General features: G+C 21.8%; 2 protein-coding genes and 1 long non-coding RNA gene across 8 annotated transcripts in view; 2 read left to right on the top strand and 1 right to left on the bottom strand.

Moving 5' to 3' along the window:
* The first annotated feature begins 499 nt into the window (after positions 1-499).
* Positions 500-2,304, top strand: LOC133666602 (uncharacterized). The gene is made up of 3 exons (XR_009830969.1): positions 500-599; positions 973-1,280; positions 1,676-2,304. It is a non-coding gene; the product is annotated as an uncharacterized LOC133666602 (long non-coding RNA).
* Positions 2,305-5,464: 3,160 nt separating this feature from the next.
* On the top strand, positions 5,465-13,575 carry LOC107996385 (protein obstructor-E-like). Its single transcript, XM_017054407.2, has 6 exons — positions 5,465-5,759; positions 6,806-7,059; positions 9,638-9,901; positions 10,304-10,498; positions 10,800-10,986; positions 11,407-13,575. Exons 2-6 carry the CDS (start codon positions 6,975-6,977, stop codon positions 11,453-11,455), a joined length of 780 nt encoding a protein of 259 aa, XP_016909896.1. The 5' UTR covers positions 5,465-5,759; positions 6,806-6,974; the 3' UTR covers positions 11,456-13,575.
* LOC107996386 (parathyroid hormone/parathyroid hormone-related peptide receptor-like) overlaps positions 12,868-16,377 on the bottom strand; it is a 28,098-nt gene continuing 24,588 nt past the window's right edge. For 5 of the 6 annotated variants that reach the window (XM_028666044.2, XM_017054408.3, XM_062078713.1 and 2 more), the window contains one exon: positions 12,868-16,315. In XM_028666044.2, the coding sequence (XP_028521845.2) occupies positions 16,272-16,315 (44 nt within the window). In that variant the 3' untranslated portion in view covers positions 12,868-16,271. The remainder of the gene's footprint in view (positions 16,316-16,377) is intronic. The other variant, XR_003697356.2, reaches the window with a different exon arrangement.

The following is a 16,377-nucleotide window of genomic DNA, read 5'->3' as shown; positions in this document are numbered from 1 at the left end:
CGTTCTTACTATTGCGTATTATTCTAATGCAGTGTTTCTCAACATACTTCAATATTTTGAATACTCTATTGTATCTCTTGCACTATTAGAACAATATTTTACTTATCAAATATTTATCATCATCAAAATATATATAATTTATTCTTGAATCTGAGTATATTAAATCAGGTGTTTTTTTAAATTTCATAATTTTATTATGAATTTCTTTTAACAGCCTTTTTATAAAACATTTTGAAGTTTTAAGATTAAAAGAAAAGTATTCAAATTTTATTAAAAATTTAAAATAACATTTACAAGTACTAATAATCAATGCATGTGATAAAATTTTATGATACTGACGTGGAGATGATGAAGATAGAAATTTGGGAAACACTGCTTTAATGATTTTCAGTTAAAGTACTCGGTTGCCAACTTTATCGTACATATGTCCCTTAAATTTACGACTCGCGCGAAGCATAAACATCCTGCTATTATACGAGGTCTGCAGTAGTATTCCTTTAGTGAGTATTGTATTCCCTTATCGAGAGGTATCTAATAAACTATCTAATTTCACACGAACTTGACACTTTTTTCCAAAGAGAATATATTCGCGGAATACGGTATTTCTATCCTAATCGCTATTTCTATTAATATTAAACACTTTTAAAACGATTTATATTCTATGATTAATTTCTAAACTAATTTAATTTTATAATCTAACAATAATAGGACTGAATTGTAACAAGTTTATGGAAAATGAAAAAATTTGAAAAAATTTAAAAAAGATATAACATTATTTAATTTTTCTTTCTTTCTTGACTCGTAGAAATCATATGAAAGTTAAATTTATTTTTTCATTAAAACTGTTAAAAAAGAAAGTTGATTGTTCATATCATAAACGTTTGTTGTTTAGTTTTTACAATATTATGATGAGAATTTTTAAAAAAATACTACATTAATTTTTCAAACCTAATTTTAATTTTTTCTTTTCAGAAAGAATTTTCTTGAAAGAAGAATAACATCAATTGGATGATTTTCATCTATGACTTTAAATCGCCTTTTCGTGAACAAATTGACCAAGATAACTACAAAATGGCGTATGTGTGGCCTGATCATAGAAAAGGTCTCGCTGAAATCTGATTGCTTCTTGCGCGTTAAAATAGCAATCAGCTGATCTTGTGTCGAAGAACACAATACTGAACAGAATCATTACGAAATCGAATTTCGATAACTGTGAACCGTGACTCGCTAAGCGTTTTTGCCTTTCAACCCCTTCATTACTTTCTCTTCTTCTACTTATGGTAAACTGATGACTTTTTGTGCCAATTCTAATATTAGTTTTAAATAAAAAATAAAATTCACCAAAAATAATTTTTTTTTGTAATATTATAATCAAGATATATATTTTATATATTTTTTATAATTACAAAACAATAAAGAAGAAAGTAGAAATATTATTTTTTAGTATAGTTAATGAATAAAAAATTTATTATTTCTTTAATTAAACTTATTGTAAAATAAGATTTTAAAATTTAAAAAATATAAAAAATTAAGTTATTTGCAGAAAAAATTAAATTTCCTGCAAAATTAATTCATTATTTTCTAAATGTTAAGATAAAAAAAAGATACTATACTTTTTTATAATAAAATTATTGCTAACAAAATCATACTAATAATTTAAATATATTTTTTACAGCATTTTATATTTTATGTGAAAATTAGTTTCCAATTTTTAACATTACAATAAAAGTTGATATAATTAAATCAACTAAGAAAATTTGAAAATATTCAAAAAAATAATGAAGGAATAAAAGGATATTGAAAAACATTATTTAAAAAAGAATACTGGAAGAACAATTCAGTTTTCGCTCAGATAGATAAAAAGTCATGAAGCATGAACGAAGAAAGAAGTTGCTAAGATGTAGAATATATTCGTGAGAGGCTAATTTGATCTTTGTAGGATGCATAAAATTTACAGTGCAGTATAGAGGGAGGTGTGTACGTGTATTAGCCGGATCATGGCCGTAAAGCAAGAGCTCGATCTGTCGAAGCACATGTTGCTTTCGTATACGATTCGACCTCGCGTTCGCTCGATACTTACTCCGGTCTTATGCAAATCAGCCGAGCAATACGTGCTTGGCGGAATGATGAGCGGTTGGCTAAGGTCATCGCAAAGGAAGGTTAGAGAACAGGATTGGATTCACCCCTTTGCTTAGTTAGATGTGCGCTTGGATTGGTTGCATAAAATTATTTGAAGAAAATCTGTAAGAAAATTATGAAATTAGAGATAGTGAAATATAGTAAAAAAAAAAATAAAAAACATAAAAGAAATATTAAAATATTGAGCAATTTATGAATTTTTAAGAAAATTTAAAAGAATTGATAATCTAAAAATATTAATTCTTTACATGATAGCTAATTGTATATTTTAAGAATATTAGAGATATATAAATAATGATGTTAAAATGAGAATATACAAATTGTTTATAAATAAATGCAATATTTAGAATTCAATTTAAATATTTCTATGAAAATTATTGAAATTTTATTAAATTAGAAATATTAAAATTTGATAAACGAAACATAATAAAGATTTCAAAATTATAAAATAAAAATATCGAATGATATATCAAAACTAATAAAAATATTAATTATATAATCTTAACAAGCATCTAATTATTAATTACATAAAAGATTAGAATAGTTGCTATTACGTTCTCACTATATTTCACTAAAAAAAACGGAAGAGAAACGTCGTATATTGTTTTGTGCGTTTAATTAACATTCATTATTTAATTACTTGAACAATTCCAAAATTATTCATATTCATAATAATTCTGTATATATTCAAAATAAAATTTGTATAATTTCATTCCTGTAGAAGATATAAATTCATTTAAAAAAAAATAATGCTAATATAATCACTCTTAAATTTTAAGAAATATATTTTATTAATACCTTTTTATCCAGAATATTAGGTCAAGGATTCGTAACTTTCAAAAGGCGTTCAGTTTCTTTCTGTTCTCAAGTGAACGCATATTGACGAGCTTTTGCACGTCTTATCCATATGATTCTTCTTTCCAAGAAAGAATGATATAGATATCAAATCTGCAACAACCACCAAATATCCCATTAGATAAATTAATAATATTCTAATTATATAAATTATAATAATTAAAATAATAATTTAAATTTAACGATATTATTAATTTATAATTCTTTCACAAATCTTCAAATTAACTTATTAAAAAATAACCTATAATAAATTTTACTTTCATAAATTTTTTTCCTCCTTTCAAGAGGTGTTGTAAATTTTTCTTAAATGAAAGTTAAGAAAGGATTGCGCAGATTATTCATATAATCATGTTACCAATAATTTAAGAAAATAATCAGCAGGGGTGCTAGAGTAATCACTGTCCCCTTTACGAGCTACAATAATTTTAGAATTGCTTTCACATTGGTCAGGGCTTGTCTTTAGAGAAATTATGACCACATTACAAATGTGCATTTGTAAAGTCACAAATATCATACGATTTTCATAAAATCAAACTTATTTTTATTGCTACAAAAAAATCAATCAAGCAACGATTGATATTTTCTATTTATCTTTTGTTATAATAAGATACATACAATTTCAGTTTTATCAATGATCATTTTATCATTTATATAGTATATAGCATATATCATTATTTTTATTCAAGCCTCTCAATAAAAGTTAATGATATATCGCTGATAATGTCACATACGATCATAATTTTTGAAATATCGTACAATATATCAGCAATATATTGAAAGAAATGAGTAAGAAGGGTATGAGATGTAATAGAACAATAGATGTCTTCGACCATTCTCCCATTATCGGAACCTCTCCCCCAATCTAACGAATCCTGTGATTCGACATCGACGATACTTAAAGGTAACTCCTTCCGTGACATTAGAAAGGCACTCCTAGCCTCTTGTTGCATCGGTCCCTTTGGCTCGTTCGTTTCACACGCCATGTCGGATGTAGAAACAGTTACAGGTAACGTTCCTTCTCTGTGATACACCTCTCCATGATATCGGGATCAGATCTTCCTGTCACTTGCGAGACACTTAAACGGGCTGAATAATTGCCTTGCTGGAAGATTAAATTATTTATAAGAAAATTAATAAGGGATTAAATATTGCATATTTATTTATGTCACAAATAATGAAAGAAAATTTATTTTCGATATATATCTCTTTATGTATCCTGTGGTAGCTAAAAAGTAAATATACAAATGAGTATTTCTGAGAATTAAAAAAAAATCGTAAAAATTGTTCAATATCATAAAAGATAATTATAAAAATATATAAATGGTAAATTACTTATAAAATTACTTAAGAAATTAGTTAAGAAAATTGAAGGAAAATCAACAAAAAAATTACGATCCAGAAAATTTAAAAAAAAATTTTGCCTATTATTCATTATATTTTAATATATATTTTGATATATATTTGATTATATTCTTCTAATACAAAATTATAAAATTAAAAAATTGGAAAAATTTCTAACTAAATACTCAATAATTATAAGTTTTAAAATTTTTTTAATTTTTTAGATTTAAAGTTAATTAAATTTTGCAATGTTGTATAGAAAAACATAACTGAGAAAAGATTACAAAATTTTTTGAAATTTAATATATTTTTAGATATTTTATATTTATAATTTATTTTTTTAAACTGATATATTTAAAAGAAAATTTTTTACTAAGTTAGTATTCTTATATATGTATTTAATATTTATGTTTATATATTTATTTTTTGAAGACTTTTTTAGCAAAAAAAAAAAATATTGAACATATAAGAAGCATATTTGTTTATATGTATATAATATTATAATAATATTATTTTATAAATAGCATAATATATAAAATTATATTTTACATATAATATATTTAATATCGAAATCGTTATTTGAATGCATAAATTCATAAAGCAAATATAGATAAGGATAATTATTACTAGAAGAAAGATAAATATAGGATAAAAATAATGAAATCAGCGCCATCTTCAGAGTGCCGCAAATTAAACACATAAAGAAAAGATAAAGATAGAGAATTAATTACCAACGCCATCTCCTGAGTATCAAAAACTTTTTTTTACAAACAAAAAAATTTAAGATTAACTCTTTTTCTTGAGTAGCTTCTAAAGAAAATGATTTATAGAGATATTTTTGATGTTCAAAAGACGACATCAATTTTTGCTTTATTTGTTCTTTTAAAGAAATATCTTTGATAATTAAAAAATGACCTTAATAAATAATTCTTTCTCTGTTTTATCTTGAAAAAAAATATCTTCGGTATTCGAGAGATGGTGCTGATGATTCTCTCTACCTTACCTTCTCTTTGAAGAAATGTTTTTGATACTTAAAAGATGAAGTTAGTAGTCAATTCTTATTCTACTTTATCTGGTTTTAGAAATTATATTTTTGACATCAAAGAGATGGCAATAATGATCACTTCTTACGTTATTTTTTTCTTTTATTTTCTCTTCAATTTTTATTCTATCTCTGTTTTCTCATAATTGCTTTTAACTTACGTGTATTTTATATCATTGTTATTATGTTTATTTTGTTTTAATTATCCAAATGATATTCGTAATTGGAATACAATAGTTTTTCTGAGAATTAGTTTTTCTGAGAAAGATAACAGAATTATATTTCTAATCATGAATTAGAAATATTCACTTATTCTTATTCAACTTGTCTGAAATAAAAGAAATGACGGACATCATAAAATTTCTTTGTGAAAGCAGAAAGTGTAAGTAACATATAAAATGATTGGAAAAGAGACTGAGAACTTGCGTAATATATCGAACGATGTTCCCAGTTCCGTAGTTAGAAAAGCCTCGGGCGTCCATCAAGCAACCTTGACATTTTATTCGTTTCTTTCTGTATATTCCTCACCTACGAACCTTTTTCTTAAAGTTATTAGAAGAAGAATGATCTATAAAGTTTGATATATTCTATTTTGAATGTCATAAATGTTATTAATATAATTATCTTTAATAATAAGATGATATAACATTAGTGCCGCCATTTTGGAGAACTTGCTCATATAAAAATCATATAAAAATACGTATAAAAATCTTATACTAATAAAAATAATATATATATAATAATATTGATAAATTATAATTATATAAAAGAATTATATATTAAATAATATTTATTTATTTTTAAACAAAATTTTAACAGAAATAAAAATATAATCTCATTCGATAAAATTCATTCATAATTAATAATACAATAATAATTTTATAATATACGAATTATTATTGCAAATTATCTATAATAATATTATATATATACATATAAAACTTCAATAATAATAAAACAATATAGAACAGTTGGACATTTATGTATTTATACTTACTTATTTGTATTATATATATATATTTCTATATTTCTAATTATAATTCTTAAAATATGAATCTGATTGATGTGAAAAACCAACTATTCAATATAAAATAAAAAACTAATATAAACTACAAAATATAAAATATTTATAATTACTAAAAAGAACGTTCAATATTCTGTTATAATGGATGCTAGTTAGTTGATCAATTATTTATATTATTAAAGAATTATTTATATTATTAATTATTAATTTATGTATTCATCATTTATTATGTAAATGAATTTTAATAAATTTTAAAAAATTCATGTAAATTAAATAAATTTTAATTTACATGAACTATAATTAAAACAATTTAAAATATATACAATAAAATACATGAAAATTAATTTATTTAAGTATATAAAATATTAATATGTCTAATTTTTTTTAATATAATTTTGCCAAAGATTTTAACCAACAAAATAGGAAAGAGAAAAGAATCTAAAGAGAATATAGCGAGTGGAATTGAGATGCTCAGAATGAATACGCGTGGTGGTTGAGCGAAGATGATAAAAGCTTGCAAAGAAGAAGAGGCAGGTAGTTTTGATTTCGGGAGCGGGATAGCAAGAGCTCGAGATGACCCCGACGACGATCGTTCATATATGTATGTTGATTGCCTGCGGCATTCTTAACTTTGTGAGCTGCGAATACAAGTCATCCAGTGAGTACAAGTGAAAATATAAACCTTCTGCAAATAACACCTGTGAAATTTCTATGTGTTTAATTATTGTTTTTCAAGATTTGTGTATTCTTACAATTATTATACTTTTTATTATATTTAACTAATTAATTCAATAGTTTTTATATTAATATAAATTTCTTTTATTAAATTTTAATAAAATCAAATTTTTTTATTTTATTTACTTTGAAACATGTATATATATATTATGCATATATAATATATACACAAAATTATATAAAAATATGTATATAAACAAGAAAAAATATCTAATAGTTATTTAGAAATAAAGTAATAATTTTTTAATTATGATAAATGTTAATTTGATAAGTCAATATATATTTATTGTATGTTTGATATATGCATTATCATTGAATTTTTATCTTAAAAATCTTTAAAAAAAACCTTAAAAAAATATCATTATATATTTCGGTATGCAATGAATTATAAGAGATAGAATTATAATAAATTATAATTATAATTCTAATTATAATAAATAGTTAATATTTAAAATTATTATAAATAGGAATAATTATTTTGATATAGAAATATATAAAATAACATGAAAATATAAAAATTATTCAAAATTTAAATTGTAGTTTTTTTTTCATTATAATTTTTTTTGTATATGTTGTAAAAGATAATAACTTTCCAACAGTATTTTATAAAATTAGAATAATTTTAGTATTTTCAATATTGATCATATATATATACACACATCTTATCATTCTTTTCAAGATTTCAAAAATTTTAATATTATCAATATACATTAGAATTTATAATATTCGTAAATTCATAAATATAAATTCATAAATAAATGGAATTTCAGTATACTCACATAAACTATGATAAGTTATTATTGTTAAAGTTTAAAATTACCCGAAAGATAATCACGTTTAAAATTCATCACTGTTATTGAAGCAGTACCATTTAACTTTTCATCGACGTTGTTGCATCATCGTGTCATTTTGCGTTGTTTATTCTCACATTAATTTTTTTTCTTATTATACTAAAATCACAGATTCTTATTAAGATCAGTATTGCGTTTCTAGCATTCTTCTTCCTAGCAGAATGATCTATTTTATCATTTTACATACGAATTCATATCACTATTATCATTTGACATAATTAGAATTTTAGAAAGAGAAATCATACAATTTTTTTTACAATTTTTAAACTTACTATTTTTTATCTAAAAAAATTTTTAAATTTAAAAAATATTATTCGCAATATAAAATTCTATTAAATTGTTCTTTAGTATAATTTTTTTTTTCTATTTTTATTCTAATATTCAAGATTTTATACTTGCAAGTAGAAATGACAAATATATAATTTCAATAAAAATATTTAATAATTTATTTTTATATTATTAAATTTTATATTCTGTATTTTATATTTCTAGCTCATTTGAATTAAAATATATAATGTTAATCTGGTCATAATCTAAAAATGAAGTGAAACAAAACTTATTTTTCCATTTTCTATCAAATAAATAGAGAATTATTTGTATTAAGTTATATATTCTTTATAATAAAATAAATTACATAAATCATTGAATCCAATGCTGCGAAAGAATTTTATTTCCGCTAAAAGAAAAAGAAATTTATATGTGCATATTTTGCTTCGAGTTTAGCTAAAGATAATCTAGAGAGTTCGCAAAAGAAGTGAATATATAACTTACATATAAGATAGAGATAGAGAAAGAGAAGTGCGGAGGTCAAATCGCATCGTTAAACTTTCTCCATTCGAGGCTTTTCGATAGTAGACGCGAATGCATGAGCACGCGCGATTTGGAGACCGGTTTCGTCTTCAAGGTGCTGCATTATGCAACGAGTCGGAGTTTCCAATTCAAAAATTTGCAAAAATAGTTCTGCAATCATTAAAATCTATTAATAATTAATATCTTTTATTAATATCTTCTTAAGTTTACAAATAAGAAAAAAATAAAAAATTATTAGGAGAAAAAAAAATTTATAAAGAATGTAAAATAAAGAAAATTGTAAGAAATTAGAAGTAATAATTAGAATTAAGAAGATACTTTTTATGTGCAATATTTATTATATATATAAAAAAACATTCAGAAAAATATTCAATTTTATAAATTTAAAAAAGATAAAACTAAAATTAAATTCTTAATTAACTGTGACAATACTTTTACTTGAAAAAAAAGAGTTGTACAACTTTCTAAAATCAATTTCTAAATGATGCAAGATTAAATTATGTTAAAATAGATAATTTTTTTTTTAAGAAATGATTAAGTAACAAAATATACAATCAATTCAAAATGAAAAGTAAAACAAGGTAGAATAAATTAGATAATTTCTTAAGACATTGATTGAGAAACTCTAGCGGAATAATATCGAAATAGATATTTTATATTTAAATAATGAAAAATCAATATTTTTAGTCATCTTTTCATGACATTTAATCGTTTATTATATTTTTTTTAGCATTCAACAGAATATTATTATTTCATATTTTTTTAAAAAGTAAAAAAATTTTAACATATTTACATTTTATAAATTGAAAATTCATATAAAGAAAAGATTATTTTTTTTAGATGCGATTCAACATCTTCTTGTCGGAAAACGAAACCAAGAAGATAATGTGAATTTCTATGGTAAACAGCAAACCTCATTATCCTGTCCAGAAAGAAATGGTCGATTTCCAATTTCATCTCAATGCGATGCCTACATAGAATGCATCGACGGTATCCCTGAAGAAAAATTATGTCCCGAGGGACTTCTATTTAGTCCTGAAGCAAGATTCAATTATCCTTGCGGATACCCAATAGACGTAAATTGCGAGGGAAGACCTAATCGACGTTAGTATTAATTTTCTATCTTCTTCAATTTTAATCTAATTAACTGAAAATTAAAAAAAAATTGATTTATTTTTAATAATTTTTTTCAGAAATACATATATCGATTTGTTATTTTATATTATTTAATGATATTGATTTAAAACATGAAGTAAGATAAATTATTTTATATTTTAAATAATACTATGTAACTTTTATGGATTTCAAAATTCTATTATTTCCTTCATTTTTATAATATCTTTATTAATTTATATGTATTATTTATTAATTTTATTTTCTTCTCTTATAATTTATTTAGTTTTTTCAAAATTATTCAAAATTCAAATAATTTCAAAATTTGGTATTTTGATATTATTTTTTTTAAGTTATGTTTAAGTATAATAAATAATAAAAAATAATTTTTAGAACCTGCACAACCAACTGCCGATTGTCCTCATCAATATGGTTATTTCAAGATTGGGGATAAGCAAAATTGTGGTCAATTTATGAATTGTGCTGACGGAAAAGGATACATTTTTGATTGTCCTGAAGGACTGGCTTTTAATTCAGAATCTTATCGTTGTGATTGGCCCGATCAGGTCACTGATTGCGATGTTGAAGGTAATTTTTTTCAATAATCATGCACAATGTAAATATATCTCAATATATCTCTACATAAATCTGAAAAAATTATTTTGAATTGAATTATATTAAATTAAAATTAAATTATATGATTATATAAAATTATAAAAATAGATCTTGGAATTTAAAATCAACAAGAAAAGAACTACAATTTGTACCATTCATCATTATACTATAAATCACATTAAACTCTAATTTTTTTATATTATTATCACATTATTTGTATTTATTTGTATTATCTAATTTTGAAATTATCAATTACTTTATATTTTCCATATAGCATTCTTGGGCTTCGTTTGTCCAGAAGATCTCTCTACACGAGAAATCAAATTTTTCCGAAGTAATCTGGACTGTCAGCGGTATTATGTTTGCGTAAATGGCCGACCACGATTACAAAATTGTGGTGAGGGTAGGGCTTTTAATGAGTTAACAGGTGCTTGTGATGCTGCGGAAAATGTTACTGGATGGTAAGGCTTTCTTAAAAATCTTCTTAAAAATAAAATTAAATTTACCGATTATTTCTTTCCTGTAACAAATTTTTTTTTTATTGTAAAGAATTAATATTCTTGAAGTTTCGAATTAAATTATCTCTAATCAATAATCAGTTACTTTCAATTTGCAATAAATATAATTTTGCAATTAATAAATATATATTTGAAATTGTTAAAAAATTCGTGAAAATATACAATCGATATATTTTATTAAAATTCTTCTTTGAATATTTTTTAAATTATTTTAATTAATTATTCCACAGTTCTTTTTACATTATTCTCTCAATTTTAATTTCAATTCTCTTTATAATTTAAGAAACTTTATGAAATGTTTTTATTAATTGTTCTTAATCTTCTATTCTATTAATTTTCTATTTTATTTTTTTTTGTTTTTAGTGAATTACTTGGATTGTTACACGAAAAAAAAACTGTGAAATTATTTTAAATATAAAAAGAATTTTGATAGCATCTGTAAGTTTTTTGCTACATGAACGAGTGATTTCTATTATCTAAACATACATACTAATAATGCTACATAAATGAAGAAACAAGTTATTGCAAATATGAGTAAGTGAAAAAATATGATGTAAATAGTTGTATGTTAAAATGTTCAATATAAAAAAAAAATAATATAGTAATTTATATAACAGATACTTTTATAAATGAAATTATCCGTTAAATAATCTTTTTTAAATAATATGTGTTAGTAATAAAATGTTTTATACCCATTTCTTTTTCTTTTTAATTTCAATTGTGAAGTTTTACATCGAATATACATTCATATATACACGAGTTTGATCTGGTCTCCGATGTATAGTTCTGAAGTAGAAGAATACAAATGTAATGTAATTTAAGTAGTTTTAATTGACTCGTCTGAAATTCGGTTTATAAAATTGTTTGAAAATTGATACATTTTGATACGATCAAAGAGATTTTATTTTCATATGAATTTTGTAAAAATAGGTAACAATTAATGTAAGATGATGCAAAAAGAAAAAATGCTGCTTTTGAAATAAACTTAAGAGTATATTCAGTATTTTTAGAGAACATTATACATTCTTAAAATATTTCTAAATATTTATACATTATTACATTCTAAAAAGCGGCAATTGTTCTTTTGCAACATCATGTCCTCTAAAACATTAATGTTCTTTCGCAACATCGTCTACGAATTGTATGATGTAATTTAAACTTTAGAAATATTATGGTGTTTAAATTTATACATTAAAAAAATTATAAAATTTCATTATAGAGGCACATCTATTATATTTGTTAATATATATTATATCTATTAACATATATATGTATAAGTCAATGAATATTAACATAAAATTCATGGAGAATTTTATTAATATTTTATCAAAATTATTAATATTTTCTTATAAATATCAAATTAAGAAGAGAATCAATTTATCTCTTTTCTAAAATAATTCTATCATTTAAATTATAAACGTTTTGTATGTTTTGTAATAATTTTATAGACACATATTTTTCATGTATACATCACTGCATTCATTCTAAAATATATAAAATACAAAGAATCAAACGAATAAATCTGTATTTGTTTCATTTTATATAAAAATATAAAAATGATTCATCATACAGGATTAATTATAATTAGAAAATTGTAATGATATTGATATGTTTATTGTATGAATATTTTTCCAATGTTTTTATTATAAAAAAAAAGTAATTGTTCTAGAAAATAATTCTATATGATTAATATATTCATTATTAAAAATTCTGTACATATAGATACATTTTATTATTAACATGTTAAAAAAAGAGCATGATAATAAAAATAAATTGATACAATTGTGTGAAGATATATAATGCACATAGAAAATTTTCGATCGATTAATTCAATATGTTGTATTTATTATAATAAACATTAAATACACATATACACATATTTATTTTATTTATGTAATTTACAACATAAACGCGATATACGCGACATGAGCAATTTCTATGAAACTGCACCTACGTTAATCCGAACTGAATAGGAACAGATATCGACATGATTCGATTTAATCCGATCCATTAAAAACGACATACGAAATTCGAACGATTCTGAGAAATTCTTAAAAATTATGGTCAAACAAATTATTTATTATTCAGCAACAGTTACATTGGACATCGATTCAAGCATATAATTTTAAAATTAGCTAATAAATATATATTCATATGATTATGCAAATTTGATTATATTTGTTTATATTCGCTTAATTCATGTTCAATATAATCGTTGCCTAGACCATCCGAATTCTTAAATCGCAGAAAAAAAAAATAATTGAAAGTGAATATATATATTTACAAAATCAAAATTAATTTATACAATAAATATGTAATAAAATATATATATATATATATATATATATATATATACATATTCACCTTAAATTATTATTATAAATACATGCTTTGAAAACCAGTTAGGCTTAACGAATTCTGGTGCAGTATTAATAATCTTGAGACAAAAAGTGTAAAAATATGTAAAATTGTGTAAAATTGTGTAAAATTGTGTAAAATTGTGTAAAAAAATAAATATTTTAAAGCTTCTTATTTATATTGTACACAAATTTATAGACTGCAATTTCAAAAATCTGAAAATATTAGTACATATTAAAAAATGGCTGCTAAAATGTCTGGAAATCCATGTATTATTATTAATTATTATTATTATTACTATTATTATCATCATCATTATTTACAATAAAAATAAGATTTACAGTAAATAAGATGGATTTATAATCAATTTATTTTGATTTAGTTGATTTGTAATTTTGTTAAAATAATTCAATGAATCACTAATATTACATTTCTTAGTTATTCCATGAATCACATTGCATGAATTGAATAATAATATTTCAAAAAATCTTTATATCAAAATAATAAAAATAAAAATTTTATTATTATGTGTTTCTGGCAAAATATTTTCAATTAGAGGTAACAATAATATGAGGTAACATTTAATTAAGAATAAAAGAAAATAAGAAAGTTGAATAAGAAATTTTTTTTATAAATATGAAAAAAATAAAGTTAAATTTTATATTCGGATAAATGTCCTGAAAGAAAATATTTGACATAAATAATATTTTATTGTAATATTTATCAGCAAAAAATTAATTATTCATTCTAAATATCTAAAATTTTTTCTATTATGTAGATTTAATGCAATAATTAAGCAGACGTTGAAAGATTTATTTATTTTCAATTGTTATTTATATTTTAATTGAATAATTTTATTATATTTTTAATATTTTCTATATTATTCTTTATTTTTTAATATTACACCATACTTTTTTTTTAAATTGGCCTTGATTCATTGCAATATTTTGTTAATATTTTGTTAATAAAATGGATGAAATTTTGATCACTGTCACATTTAAAATCTTCTATTATTTTTTGGATTTTCTTATGTATATTTTCATATCTTTATCATATTTAGATCCAGAGATTAATTAGAAAACTTTATGAAATTAATATTTTGATTATTTGACAAAATTTTGGATTATTGTTTACTCGAAATCTAGTTTTCGTGTATGTAATTTATTGAAAGATACTATATTCAAAATTAAATACCACACTATATTCTATAAACGAAATCTCCCGGGAATTCCATTGATTGATATCGTACTTTACATGAATACAAATCATCTTTCTATTTTTCAATAGATATTCAATGGATATGTTTAATACATTGTTTTCTTAATTATCCATCAATATGACATCTATACCTAGGATTTTAAATATATTGTCGAAGAATTTAAAAATTTAAGAATTTAAGAAATTTAAGAAATTTAAGAAATTTAAGAAATGTGTCAAATCTATAGAGATAGAAAATCTGTATATTTCTGCACTCTTAAAATAAATAAAATGAAAAACTTATTTTTTTTTAATATATATATATTAGAAGAGATGTATTTTTTTTAATATCTCACATTTTCATGAAGTTTATTATTTCTTTGTTTTATTTTTTAAATTTTCTATTTTAATTTTTGATTATTTTATTTCTTAAATATTATATTATTTTGTTTTAAATAATATTAAATTAATTTGTTATTAGTGATGACAATTTTAAAATAATACGAGAATGATTACCAGAAAAACCTAATACAGCAATTGAAAAGAAAAAATGACTATCTACATGTATATATTCCTAGCGAAGAAATAAGAAAAAAAATAATGGAAGCAGCGCCGCTATCTTACTAACATAATAAAATTCCTATTCAAATTAATGTCAACACAACTGGAAAAACTAGAAAATATTGCCTAATCCTAAAACATACACGATATGAAATATTTATGAAACAACTATTCTAAACATATAAAACCTGTATTAAAGTAAAGTTATACATATGAAAATATAAATACTAGTCTCATTTTTTGAAATATAAAATATTTGTATTATTATCTCATTAAATTAAGATCACTATTAAACAAAGATATAATATGATGCAAATTAAAAATTAAAAATTAAAAAAAATTATAATAATAATAAAATTTGATTAAAAAATTGCAAAAAATTTTTAGCAGTAATATCATAAAACATAAAAAAATTTTATATATGAATATGGAAATATTAAAATATGTCGAATTGTATAAATATCAATTTTTAATAGTAATAAAATCTTTTTAATATTAAAATTATTGATTGATTTGATAGTGTTAGATTTAATTAATTTTTTCATATTTTTATATTGATATAAAAAAACATTTTTACAATAAATATATTTAATTAGTGTTATATTATTGTATATGAAAAAATTTTGCCAGTAATAAGTGAAAATAGTATTTAAATAATTTCTTGTAAAACGAATACTATTTCTTTATAACAATTATAAATATTAAAAAAAGAAAAAAATATTAAAAATCGTTTTCCTATTTTTGTAAATTCATGAAAATTTATAATAATATAAAAGATGATATGAAAAATAAAGATACTTTTTTAATTGTTCGAGATACTTCAGTAGCACAATAATTGAAAACAATTTTAGTAAAACATTGAATTTATAGTCTTCATATATTTTATGATAATTTAATAATTTAATTGCACACATCCTTTTTTATCGAAAGAATTATGTTTACTTCATTCATTAGTTATTCGTAAACAAAATTTTTTTGATAAATTCATTTAGATAATTATTTAGATTAAATTATGAAAGAGATTTTATTATGTAGGTCCATTACGTAGATTATGTAATTCATAAGCGAGATGACAGCATTCTGAATCACTCCAACGATGCTGTTCTCGAATTCTATGAATATTTATTTTTCCCGTACAGGGTGTAACTTCTGAATCCTACAATGAAAGTATATAAATTTTTCAATATAATAAATTATTTACCGTAATTAATTTATTTT

The sequence above is a fragment of the Apis cerana genome, linkage group LG8 (assembly GCF_029169275.1).
Source record: "Apis cerana isolate GH-2021 linkage group LG8, AcerK_1.0, whole genome shotgun sequence".
In the NCBI taxonomy this organism is placed as follows: Eukaryota; Metazoa; Arthropoda; class Insecta; order Hymenoptera; family Apidae; genus Apis; species Apis cerana.
Note: the sequence above shows the minus strand (reverse complement) of the source record. Positions and strands in the feature narration are given on the sequence as shown.